This window comes from Tachyglossus aculeatus, chromosome X1, assembly GCF_015852505.1.
Source record: "Tachyglossus aculeatus isolate mTacAcu1 chromosome X1, mTacAcu1.pri, whole genome shotgun sequence".
In the NCBI taxonomy this organism is placed as follows: Eukaryota; Metazoa; Chordata; class Mammalia; order Monotremata; family Tachyglossidae; genus Tachyglossus; species Tachyglossus aculeatus.
This window is the reverse complement of record NC_052101.1, coordinates 21,651,081-21,664,807: the sequence shown is the minus strand read 5'-3', so window position 1 is coordinate 21,664,807 and position 13,727 is coordinate 21,651,081. Positions and strand designations below refer to the sequence as shown.

Below are 13,727 nucleotides of genomic sequence, written 5' to 3'. Positions count from 1 at the left end.
CCCAACAGTGGGCTCACAGTCTAAAAGGGGGAGACAGAGAACAAAACCAAACATACTGACAAAATAAAATATATAGAATAGATATGTACAAGTAAAATAAATAGAGTAATAAATATGTACAAACATATATACAGGTGCTGTGGGGAAGGGAAGGAGGTAAGATGTGGGGGGATGGAGAGGGGGGTGAGGGAGACTTAACTTCTCTGTGCCTCAGTTACCTCATCTGTAAAATGGGGATTAAGACTGTGAGCCGCACATGGGACAACCCGTTCACCTTGTAACCTCCCCAGTGCTTAGAATAGTGCTTTGCACATAGTAAGCGCCTAATAAATGCTATTATTGTTATTATTAATTGGCAGAGCTGGGATTTGAACCCATGACCTCTGACTCCAAAGCCTGGGCTCTTTCCACTGAGCCACGCTGCTTCTCTGTGAGCAAGGTGATAGAAGGGAAGCATGAGGGATATTTTGCTGTAAGAAATTAGTGAGATTGGGAGGGGGTCGAGCTGATTGAGTGTTTTAAAGCAGATGGTAAGGGGTTTCAAAATAGGCATGAAAGCTTATGAGCTCCATGTGGGGCAGAGGCTCTGTTGCACCTCAAACTTGTATCTACTCCTGCTCTTAGCACCTAGTGGTTTAAGAGATGATATAATTATTATTGAACACTTATCAACAATTGAGCTTTCGACTTCCAAGATCGGTGAAATGCAGGAGGCCTTCCCAGACTGAGCCCCTTCCTTCCTCTCCCCCTCGTCCCCCTCTCCATCCCCCTCATCTTACCTCCTTCCCCCTCCCCACAGCACCTGTATATATGTCTGTACATATTTATTACTCTATTTATTTATTTTACTTGTCCATATCTATTCTATTTATTTTATTTTGTTAGTACGTTTGGTTTTGTTGTCCGTCTCCCCCTTTTCGACTGTGAGCCCGCTGTTGGGTAGGGACTGTCTCTAGATGTTGCCAATTTGTACTTCCCAAGCGCTTAGTCCAGTGCTCTGCACATAGTAAGCGCTCAATAAATACGATTGATGATGATGATGATGTTGGGTAGGGACTGTCTCTATACGTTGCCAACTTGGACTTCCCAAGCGGTTAGTCCAGTGCTCTGCACACAGTAAGCGCTCAATAAATACGATTGATGATGATAGTAAGCGCTTAATAGATGATGCCGACATTACTATTATAATTAACCAGCGATTGGCACATAGTAAGCGCTTAACAAATGCCAACATTATTATTATTATTATTACTGTTATAACTGTGGGCTGAGGGAGGGAGGGAGGGAGTCCCCAGGCCGTGCGTCCTGCGCATGCGCCCGGGGTCCCGGGAGAAATGCGAGTGCGCCGCCTATTCGGCGATATACGGTCGGGCCGTACCAAGTCGCGAGGGGGGGCGGCCGGGGGGGATTGCTACGTATTTCCGGTTCCGGCGGGGGCGGTGGCGGCTCCCCGTTTTCTCGGGGCGGACGTTGTGCGGTGGCCTGTGAGGAGCGAGGCCCGACCCCCCCATCGCCGTCCTCCGGGGGGCGCCATCCTCGTGTCCGTCCTTCGCCCCCCCCCCCCGGGACCAGCCCCTCTTGGTTCGGTCCGGTTCGGTTCTTCCCAGCGCCCCCTGCAGGCCGCGGGGCGCGCTGACCTCTGACCCCAACATGGTCCGGCCCGGTGAGTGCGCCCGCCCCCCCCTTCATTCATTCATTCAATCGTATTTATTCATTCATTCAATCAATCAATCAATCAATCAATCGATCGTATTTATTGAGCGCTTACTATGTGCAGAGCACTGTACTAAGCGCTTGGGAAGTACAAATTGGCAACACATAGAGGCAGTCCCTACCCAACAGTGGGCTCACAGTCTAAAAGGGGGAGACAGAGAACAGAACCAAACATACCAACAAAATAAAATAAATAGGATAGAAATGTACAAGCAAAATAAATAAATAAATAAAGAGTAATAAATATGTACAACCATATATACATATATACAGGGGCCGTATTTAGTGAGCGCTTACTATGTGCAGAGCACTGGACTAAGCGCTTGGGAAGGACAATTAGAGAAGCAGCGTGGCTCAGTGGGAAAAAGCCCGGGCTTTGGAGTCAGAGGTCATGGGTTCAAATCCCGGCTCCGCCAACTGCCAGCTGTGTGACTTTGGGCAAGTCACTTCTCTGGGCCTCAGTTCCCTCATCTGTAAAATGGGGTTGAAGACTGTGAGCCTCCCGTGGGACAACCTGATCACCTTGTAACCTCCCCAGCGCTTAGAACAGTGCTTTGCACGTAGTAAGCGCTTAATAAATGCCATCATCATTATTATTAGTATTATTACAATTCAGCGACAGATAGAGACAATCCCTACCCAACAAGGGGCTCAATCAATCAATCGTATTTATTGAGCGCTTACTGTGTGCAGAGCACTGGACTAAGCGCTTGGGGAGTACAATTCAGCAACAGATAGAGACAATCCCTACCCGACAACGGGCTCAATCAATCAATCAGTCGTATTTATTGAGCGCTTACTGTGTGCAGAGCACTGGACTAAGCGCTTGGGAAGGACAAGTTGGCAACATATCATCATCATCATTAGTCGTATTTATTGAGCGCTTACTGTGTGCAGAGCACTGGACTAAGCGCTTGGGAAGGACAAGTTGGCAACATAGAGAGACGGTCCCTACCCAACAGTGGGCTCTCAGTCTAGAAGGGGGAGACAGACGACAAAACCAAACATACTAACAAAATAAAATAAATAGAATAGATATGTACAAGTAAAATGAATCAATCAATAAATAGAGTAATAAATATGTACAACCATATATACATATATACAGGTGCTTTGGGGAAGGGAAGGAGGTAAGATGGGGGGGATGGAGAGGGGGAGAGGAAGGAAGGGGCTCAGTCCGGGAAGGCCTCCTGGAGGAGGTGAGCTCTCAGTAGGGCCTTGAAGGGATCACGTTGGGATTTGTTAAGCAGCAGCGTGGCTCAGCACCAAGAGCCCGGGCCCGGGAGGTCATGGCTTCTAATCCCGGCTCCCGCACATAATATTAATAATAATAATAATACTTGTAATAATGATGGCATCTGCTAAGCGCTTACTATGTGCCAAGCACCGTTCTAAGCGCTGGGATATTCATTCACTCATTCAATCGTATCACATAATAATAGTAATAATACTTATAATAATGATGGCACCTGCTAAGCGCTTACTATGCGCCAAGCAGTGTTCTAATTGGTGGGGTATTCATTCATTCATTCAGTCGTATCACATAATAATAGTAATAATACTTATAATAATGATGGCACCTGTTAAGCGCTTACTCTGCGCCAAGCAGTGTTCTAAGTGCTGGGGTATTCATTCATTCAATCGTATCACATAATGTTAATAACAATTATAATAGTTATAGTAATGATGGCATCTGCTAAGTGCTTACTATGCGCCAAGCACCGTTCTAAGCGCTGGGGTATTCATTCATTCAATCGTATCACATAATAATAGTAATAATACTTATAGTAATGATGGCACCTGCTAAGCGCTTACTCTGCGCCAAGCACCGTTCTAAGCGATGGGGTATTCTTTCATTCAATCGTAGCACATAATGTTAATAACAATTATAATAAAACTTATAGTAATGATGGCATCTGCTAAGCGCTTACTATGCGCCAAACACCGTTCTAAGCGCTGGGGTATTCATTCATTCAATCGTATCACATAGTAATAGTAATAATACTTATAATAATGATGACACCTGCTAAGCGCTTACTATGCACCAAGCAGTGTTCTAAGCGCTGGGGTATTCATTCATTCAATTGTAGCACATAATGACAATTATAATAATACGTATAGTAATGATGGCATCTGCTAAGCGCTTACTATGCGCCAAGCACCGTTCTAAGTGCTGGGGTATTCATTCATTCATTCAATCATATCACATAATAATAGTAATAATACTTATAATAACAATGGCACCTGCTAAGCGCTTACTCTGCGCCAAGCACCGTTCTAAGCGATGGGGTATTCTTTCATTCAATCGTAGCACATAATGTTAATAACAATTATAATAAAACTTATAGTAATGATGGCATCTGCTAAGCGCTTACCATGCGCCAAACACCGTTCTAAGCGCTGGGGTATTCATTCATTCAATCGTATCACATAGTAATAGTAATAATACTTATAATAATGATGACACCTGCTAAGCGCTTACTATGCACCAAGCAGTGTTCTAAGCGCTGGGGTATTCATTCATTCAATTGTAGCACATAATGACAATTATAATAATACGTATAGTAATGATGGCATCTGCTAAGCGCTTACTATGCGCCAAGCACCGTTCTAAGTGCTGGGGTACTCATTCATTCATTCAATCATATCACATAATAATAGTAATAATACTTATAATAACGATGGCACCTGCTAAGCGCTTACTCTGCACCAAGCAGTGTTCTAAGCACTGGGGTATTCGTTCATTCAATCGTATCACATAATGTTAATAACAATTATAATAATCCTTATAATAATGATGGCATCTGCTAAGCCCTTACTATGCGCCAAGCGCTGTTCTAAGCGCTGGGGTACTCATGCATTCATTCATTCAATTGTATCACATAATATTAATAATAATAATACTTATAGTAATGATGGCATCTGCTAAGCGCTTACTATGCGCCAAGCACTGTTCTAAGCGCTGGGGTATTCACTCATTCATTCGATCGCATCACATAATATTAATAATGGTAATAATACTTACAATAATGATGGCATGTGCTAAGCGCTTACTATGCACCAAGCACTGTTCTAAGCGCTGGGTATTCACTCATTCATTCAGTCAATCGTATCACATAATATTAATAACAATTATAATAATGCTTATAATAATGATGGCCTCTGCTAAGCCCTTACTATGCGCCAAGCACTGTTCTAAGCGCTGGGGTACCCATGCATTCATTCATTCAATCGTATCACATAATATTAATAATAATAATACTTATAATAATGATGGCAGTCCCGGGCTCTATTCACTACCCCGTGCTGCTTCTCATGGATGATGGAGCTGTGTGGCCTTGTGGAGAGAGCCCGAGCTTGGGAGGCAGAAGGTCATGGGTTCAAATCCCGGCTCCGCCAATTGTCAGCTGTGTGACTTTGGGCAAGTCACTTCACTTCTCTGGGCCTCAGTTCCCTCATCTGTAAAATGGGGATGATGACTGTGAGCCCCCCGTGGGACCACCTGATCCCCTTGTAACCTCCCCAGTGCTTAGAGCACATAGTAAGCGCTTAATACATGCCATCATTATTATTATTATCATCATAAGTGGATGGGTGGAGGGGAAGGTTGAAGGAGGGCTGGGTAGGTTCATTCATTCAATCGTATTTATTGAGCGCTTACTGTGTGCACAGCACTGGACTAAGCACTTGGGAAGTACAAGTGGGGAACATAGATGGTCCCTACCCAACAGTGGGTTCACAGTCTAGAAGGGGGAGGAAGAGAACAAAACAAAAAGTATTAACAAAATAAAATAAATAGAATAAATATGTACAAATAAAATAGAGTAATAAATCTGTATATACATATATACAAGTGCTGAGGGGAGAGGAAGGAGGTAAGGTGGCGGGGATGGGGAGGGGGAGAGGAAAAAGGGGGCTGGTTGATTGATAGACAGAGTGCCAATGCAAGGTGGGTGGAGGATTGGGGAGAGGGGCCGGGAGAGGGACCGACCCACCCTCGGGCCACTGGCAGTAATAATGATGATATTTGTTAGCGCTTACTATGTGCAGAGCACTGTACTAAGCGCTTGGGAAGTGCAAGTTGGGAACATCTAGAGACGGTCCCTACCCCACAGTGGGCTCACAGTCTAGAAGGGGGAGACAGAGAACAAAACAAAAAGTATTAACAAAATAAAATAAATAGAATAAATATGTACAAATAAAATAGAGTAATAAATCTGTATATACATATATACAAGTGCTGAGGGGAGGGGAAGGAGGTAAGGCGGCGGGGATGGGGAGGAGGAGAGGGAAAAGGGGGCTGGTTGACTGACTGATAGACAGAGTGCCAATGCACGGTGGGTGGAGGATTGGGGAGAGGGGCCGGGAGAGGGACCGGGCCACTGGTAGTAATAATGATGATATTTGTTAGCGCTTACTATGTGCAGAGCACTGTACTAAGCGCTTGGGAGGTACAGTTGGGAACATCTAGAGATGGTCCCTACCCCACAGTGGGCTCACAGTCTAGAAGGGGGAGGCAGAGAACAAAACAAAACATATTAACAAAATAAAATAAATAGAATAAATATGATGTACAAATAAAATAGAGCAATAAATCTGTATAAACATATATCCATATATCCAGGTGCTGTGGGGAGGGGGAGAGGAAAAAGGGGGCTGGTTGACTGACTGATAGACAGAGTGCCAATGCACGGTGGGTGGAGGATTGGGGAGAGGGGCCGGGAGAGGGACCGACCCACCCTGGGGCCACTGGTAGTAATAATGATGATATTTGTTAGCGCTTACTATGTGCCGAGCACTGTTCTAAGTGCTGGGGTAGATAGAAGATAAGATCATCATCATCAATCATATTTATTGAGCGCTTACTGTGTGCAGAGCACCGTACTAAGCGCTTGGGAAGTCCAAGCTGGCAACATCTAGAGACGGTTCCCTACCCAACAGTGTAAAAGGGGGAGACAGAGCACAAAACGAAACCTACTAACAAAATGAAATAGATATGTAGAAGCAAAATAAATAGAGTACCAAATATTTACAAACGTAGAGTGGGGAAGGGAAGGAGGTAAGAGGGTGGCGGATCCGTGGGGGCCCACGGCTCGTCCGAGCGGGGTCCGGCCCCAGGCCGGGGCCGCCGGGGAGGGCGCGGGGGCCACCGACGGGTTTTCTCGCCCCCTCAGCTCGGCCGCTCCTGAAGGCCTACGTGGGGGGCCACGTCTCCATCCGCCTGGCCCTGGGCGGCTGCACCAACCGGCCCTTCTACCGCATCGTGGCCGCCCACAGCAAGCGGGCCCGGGACGGCAAGTACCTGGAGCAGCTGGGCTCCTACGACCCCCTGCCCAACGGCAACGGCGAGAAGCTGGTGGGCCTCAACCTGGACAGGATCCGCCACTGGATCGGCAGCGGGGCGCACCTCACCAAACCCGTGGAGAAACTCCTCGGTAACGTGGCCAGATCGCCGGATCAGAGGGAGCGGATCGCTGGGTCCGAATCCCCGGTCGATCCAGTCGTACTTATTGAGCGTCATCCCCCGGGCCTGGAATGCCCCCAGTCCCTCTGCCCATCCGCCAAGCTAGCTCTCTTCCTCCCTTCAAGGCCCTGCTGAGAGCTCACCTCCTCCGGGAGGCCTTCCCAGACTGAGCCCCTTCCCTCCTCTCCCCCTCGTCCCCCTCTCCATCCCCCCGTCTTACCTCCTTCCCTTCCCCACAGCACCTGTATATATGTATATATGGTTGTACATATTTATTACTCTATTTATTTATTTATTTATTTATTTTACTTGTACATTTCTATCCTATTTATTTTATTTTGTTGGTATGTTTGGTTCTGTTCTCTGTCTCCCCCTTTTAGACTGTGAGCCCACTGTTGGGTAGGGACTGTAGCTATGTGTTGCCAATTTGTACTTCCCAAGCGCTTAGTACAGTGCTCTGCACATAGTAAGCGCTCAATAAATATGATTGATTGATTGATTTAAATACGATTGATGATGATGATGATGATGGACTAAGCGCTTGGGAGGTACAAGCTGGCGATGAGGTAACTGAGGCACGGGGAAGTTAAGTGGATTGAACCCATGACCTTCCAGACTGAGCCCACTGTTGGGTAGGGACTGTCTCTATGTGTTGCCAAGTTGTACTTCCCAAGCGCTTAGTACGGTGCTCTGCACACAGTAAGCGCTCAATAAATATGATTGATGATGATGATGATGATGGACTAAGCGCTTGGGAGGTACAGGCTGGCGATGAGGTAACTGAGGCACGGGGAAGTTAAGTGGATTGAACCCTTGACCTTCTAGACTGAGCCCACTGTTGGGTAGGGACTGTCTCTATGTGTTGCCGACTTGTACTTCCCAAGGGCTTAGTACGGTGCTCTGCACACAGTAAGCGCTCAATAAATACGATTGATTGATTGATTGATTGACGCGTAGAGACGGTCCCTACCCGACAACGGGCTCACAGTCAGCGGACGACAAAACGAAGCATGGCAAAACAGAACATGTAGACAGGTGACAAAACACGTAGACAGGTGACAAACAAGCTAATTAGACAATCTAAGTGTACCTTAAGGGGAAAAAGAATGGAAATCTTAGAAAGTACGCGGCCTCGGACAGGGAAGATTTAAGGGTGTTAAAAGCCAGGTGACGAAACTGTGGAGAAAAATATCCCGTACAAGTGAACTGATCTTAAAAATGTTGAGGTCTGCAGAAGAGCCCAAATTCACAGTGAACTTTTCCTGCCCGTCCTTTTAATAGTGATTAGGGCCAGAGAATGAAAAAAGGGATTGTGTGATTAATATTACCTTTATTCTCCATCGTGACCAACATTTAAAGTATAGTATATTATAGTATATTCCTAGAATGAAAAAAGGGATTGCGTGATTTAGATTACCTTTATTCTCCATCCTGACCAACATTTAAAGTATAGTATATTATAGTATATTCCTAGAATGAAAAAAAGGATTGCGTGATTTATATTACCTTTATTCTCCACCCTGACCAACATTTAAAGTATATTTATAGTATATTATAGTATATTCCTAGAATGAAAAAAGGGATTGCGTGATTTATATTACCTTTATTCTCCATCCTGACCAACATTTAAAGTATAGTGTATTATAGCATATTCCTAGAATGAAACAAGGGATTGCGTGATTTATATTACCTTTATTCTCCATCCTGACCAACATTTAAAGTATAGTATATTTATAGTATATTTTAGTATATTCCTAGAATGAAAAAAGGGATTGCGTGATTTATATTTCCTTTATTCTCCATCCTGACCAACATTTAAAGTATAGTATATTATAGTATATTCCTAGAATGAAACAAGGGATTGCGTGATTTATATTACCTTTATTCTCCGTCCTGACCAACATTTAAAGTATAGTATATTATAGTATATTCCTAGAATGAAAAAGGGATTGCGTGATTTATATTACCTTTATTCTCCATCCTGACCAACATTTAAAGTATAGTATATTATAATATATTCCTAGAATGAAAAAAAGGATTGCGTGATTTATATTACCTTTATTCTCCATCCTGACCAACATTTAAAGCATCGTATATTTATAGTATATTATAGTATATTCCTAGAATGAAAAAAGGGATTGCGTGATTTATATTACCTTTATTCTCCATCCTGACCAACATTTAAAGTATATTTATAGTATATTATAGTATATTCCTAGAATGAAAAAAAGGATTGCGTGATTTATATTACCTTTATTCTCCATCCTGACCAACATTTAAAGTATAGTATATTTATAGTATATTATAGTATATTCCTAGAATGAAAAAAGGGATTGTGTGATTTATATTACCTTTATTCTCCATCCTGACCAACACTTAGGAATATACTAACCTTCGCCTTCCAGCTCCAAAGATATACTCTTAACTATCAGAGCTTCTGGCCTGGAATGCGCTCCCTCCTCATATCCAACAGTGAATCGGTGGGATTTATTGAGCGCTTCCTTTGCGTGCAGAGCGCCGCACTGAGTGCCTCATCAAAGTCGGACTCATCTCTGAGCCCCAGTTACCTCATCTGTAAAATGGGGATTAAGACTGTGAGCCCCACGTGGGACAACCTGATCACTTTGTATCCCCCCCCCAAGCGCTTAGAACAGTGCTTTGCACATAGTAAGCGCTTAACAAATGCCAACATTATTATTATTATTATCTCAGGCTCCCAGGCGTGGACTGCGGGTTGGTTGGCCGCTGTCCCCCAGGGGGGCAAAAAAATCAATTACTGGCAAAGTCCTAATAACAAAGGGAGTTTGGACTGAAATCTCCAGAGCATTCCCCAGGGACCATCGGGATGTCTTGGGGGTATGATGGAGAAATTCATTCAATCATATTTACTGAGCGCTTACGGTGTGCAGAGCACTGTACTAAGCGCTTGGGAAGCACAAATCGGCAACATATATGAGAATATCGACAGTTTTCCGGGAGCCTTTGCCCTTTCATTCAACTGAGCAAATTTTCTGAGGGAAGTTGGTGGAGGAGCCAGTTGACTTCGCACTTCAGCTGAGTTTCCTGCAACAGTTAAAGCAGATCTTCTTGAAAAGCTAAGCGAGGTTTAAAATAAGGGGTGGGAGCTGTGTAAATGGGGAAAGAACTGTATAGCTGGGGTCCCCCCGAACGGTTCTTCTGGCTGTAGATCTGACTGTTGAGCTCATCCTCATTTCAATCAATCAATCAATCAATCAATCGTTTTTATTGAGCGCTTACTGGGTGCAGAGTACTGTACTAAGCTATTGGGAAGTACAAGATGGCAACATAGAGAGACAGTCCCTACCCAACAGTGTGCTCACAGTCTAAAAGGGGGAGACAGAGGACAAAACCGTACTAACAAAATAAAATAAATAGTATAGATATCATCATCATCATCAATCGTATTTATTGAGCGCTTACTGTGTGCAGAGCACTGGACTAAGCGCTTGGGAAGTACAAGATGGCAACATCTAGAGACAGTCCCTACCCAACAGTGGGCTCACAGTCTAAAAGGGGGAGACAGAGAACAAAACCAAACACACTAACAAAATAAAATAAATAGAATAGATATGTACAAGTAAAATAGAGTAATAAATATGTACAGACATATATACATATATACAGGTGCTGTGGGGAAGGGAAGGAGGTAAGATGGGGGGTATTTCCCCCCGTACCTACTTGCCACTCTCCCAAGACTGCAGACCTGACGGGGGAGGACAGTTCTATCAAGCGCTTAGTACAGTGCTCTGCACATAGTAAGCGCTCAATAAATACGATTGATGATCCCTTCTAGGTCTCTCCGGATTTTTCCCGCTGCATCCCATGACCATCACAAATGCCGAAAGGTTACGCCGGGCAAGAGCGCTAGAAGCCGTTTCAGCATCTGAGAAGACAAGTCCGGAAGCGAAAGAGCAGGAGGCGACCGAAAGCTAACTTGTGGAAGCGTGAACTGGGTAATGGAAGTAGTGTGTGATTCTTCCTGGGCTGAGAATTCACCCTGTTATTTCCCAAACTGTGAATAAAGGACTTTTTCGATGTCACGTGTGTTTTCCTGGCACCGAGAAAGGGAGGGCACCGTGGCCCAGTGGGTAGAGCACGAGCCTGTGAGTCAGAGGACCTGGGCTGTAGTCTTAATTCAATCGTATTTATTGAGCGCTTACTGTGTGCAGAGCACTGGACTAAGCGCTTGGGAAGCACAAGTCGGCAACATATAGAGACGGTCCCTACCCAACAGTGGGGTATTTATTGAGCGCTTACTGTGTGCAGAGCACTGTACTAAGCGCTTGGGAAGCACAAGTCGGCAGCATATAGAGACGGTCCCTATTCAACAGCGGGCTCACAGTCTAGAAGGGGGAGACAGACAACAAAACAAACATATTAACAGAATAAAATGAATATGTACAAGTAAAATAGAGTAATAAATCTGTACAAACATCTATACAGGTGCTGTGGGGAGGGGAAGGAGGTAAGGTGGTGGGGTGGAGAGGGAGGGTCTTCTAGGCTCATCTCCTCCAGGAGGCCTTCCCAGACTGAGCCCCTTCCTTCCTCTCCCCCTCACCCCCCTCTCCATCCCCCCATCTTACCTCCTTCCCTTCCCCACAGCACCTGTATATATGTAGATATGTTTGTACATATTTGTTACTCTATTTTATTTGTACATATGTATTCTATTTATTTTATTTCGTTAGTATGGTTTTGTTCTCTGTCTCCCCCTTTTCGACTGTGAGCCCACTGCTGGGTAGGGACTGTCTCTATATGTTGCCAATTTGTTCTTCCCAAGCGCTTAGTACAGTGCTCTGCACATAGTAAGCGCTCAATAAATACGATTGATGATGATGATGATGATGACCGTCTCTCTCCGTTGCCAACTTGTACTTACCAAGCGCTTAGTACAGTGCTCTGCACACAGTAAGTGCTCAATAAATATGATTGATTGATTGATTGAGAGGAAGGAGGGGGCTCAGTCTGGGAGGGCCTCCTTCCCAGTCCTGAGAAGTCTTGAGCAAGTCATTTCACTTCACTGGGCCTGTTTACCTCATCTGTAAAATGGGGATTAAGACCGTGAGCCCTTTGTGGGGCCGGAACTGTGTCTAACCTGATTATCCTGTAGACTGTGAGCCCACTATTGGGTAGGGACTGTCTCTATATGTTGCCAAATTGTACTTCCCAAGCGCTTAGTACAGTGCTCTGCACACGGTAAGCGCTCAATAAATACGATTGATTGATTGATTGATTGATTAACTTCTCTGGGCCTCGGTAACCTCGTCAGTAAAATGGGGATGAAGGCTGTGAGCCCCACGTGGGACAATCTGATCCCCTTGTATCCTCCCCAGCGCTCAGAACAGTGCTTTGCACATAGTAAGTGCTTAACAAATGCCATCATTATTATTATTATTAAGGAAGCACTTAGCCCACTGTTGGGTAGGGACTGTCTCTATATTTTGCCAACTTGGACTTCCCAAGCGCTTAGTACAGTGCTCTGCACACAGTAAGTGCTCAATAAATACGATTGATTAACTTCTCTGGGCCTCAGTAACCTCATCTGTAAAATGGGGATGAAGGCTGTGAACCCCACGTGGGACAATCTGATCCCCTTGGATCCTCCCCAGCACTCAGAACAGTGCATCACTGATGATGATGTTGATGATCCTGTATGTACCTCAGTGGCTTAGTACAGTGCCTGACACATAAAGGGCCTAACAAATACCATTTTTTAAAAGAAGAAAGACCGTTGACTTACCCACTGGGTAGCCGAGGGCAGCAGGTTTGTGAGTTCCATTAGATTGTGAGCTCCTTGAGGGCAGGGAACCGCTGTCTGGCTTTTGTTGTTCTCTCCCAGAGGGCTTAATACAGTGTTTTGCCCCGAGTAGGCAATCCACTGATGGATTCTGGCCTCGAAGGAGCCCAGAGTGAGACCTAGGGTCCTTTCAGCAGTCATCATCATCATCATCAATCGTATTTATTGAGCGCTTACTATGTGCAGAGCACTGTACTAAGCGCTTGGGAAGTACAAATTGGCAACATATAGAGACAGTCCCTACCCAACAGTGGGCTCACAGTCTAAAAGTCATCAGGCAGCCACGGTCACAGACAGACGAGCTACTGGGTGCGGAACTCTAACTCAGGGCCTGTAAGTACAACACTGAATTCACAAAAAACAAAAAGATGAAAACTGATGGAAATAATAATAATAATAATGGCATTTATTAAGCGCTCACTACGTGCAAAGCACTGCCCTAAGGGCTGGGGAGGTTACAAGGTGATCAGGTTGTCCCACGGGGGGCTCACAGTCTTCATCCCCATTTGACAGATGAGGGGACTGAGGCACAGAGAAGTGAAGTGACTTGCCCCAAGTCCAGCAGCTGACAAGTGGCGGAGCCGGGATTTGAACCCATGACCTCTGACTCCAAAGCCCGGGCTCTTTCCCACTGAGCCATGCTGCTTCTCAAATGAGCTATGGGAACATAAATGAAGCTCGTAAATATTTGATCCGGTGTGTGCAAATTACTGTGAGTTCCTGGATCATCAT

General features: G+C 44.9%; 1 protein-coding gene across 1 annotated transcript; it reads left to right on the top strand.

Moving 5' to 3' along the window:
• The first annotated feature begins 1,460 nt into the window (after positions 1-1,460).
• MRPS16 (mitochondrial ribosomal protein S16) lies at positions 1,461-11,238 on the top strand. Its single transcript, XM_038740027.1, has 3 exons — positions 1,461-1,663; positions 6,888-7,148; positions 10,992-11,238. Exons 1-3 carry the CDS (start codon positions 1,651-1,653, stop codon positions 11,129-11,131), a joined length of 414 nt encoding a protein of 137 aa, XP_038595955.1. The 5' UTR covers positions 1,461-1,650; the 3' UTR covers positions 11,132-11,238.
• The last annotated feature ends 2,489 nt before the right edge of the window (positions 11,239-13,727 follow it).

Coding starts and splice junctions, on each gene's coding strand:
- MRPS16 (XM_038740027.1), top strand. Junction 7,149..10,991: donor ACCCGTGGAGAAACTCCTCG/GTAACGTGGCCA, acceptor GATCCCTTCTAG/GTCTCTCCGGATTTTTCCCG.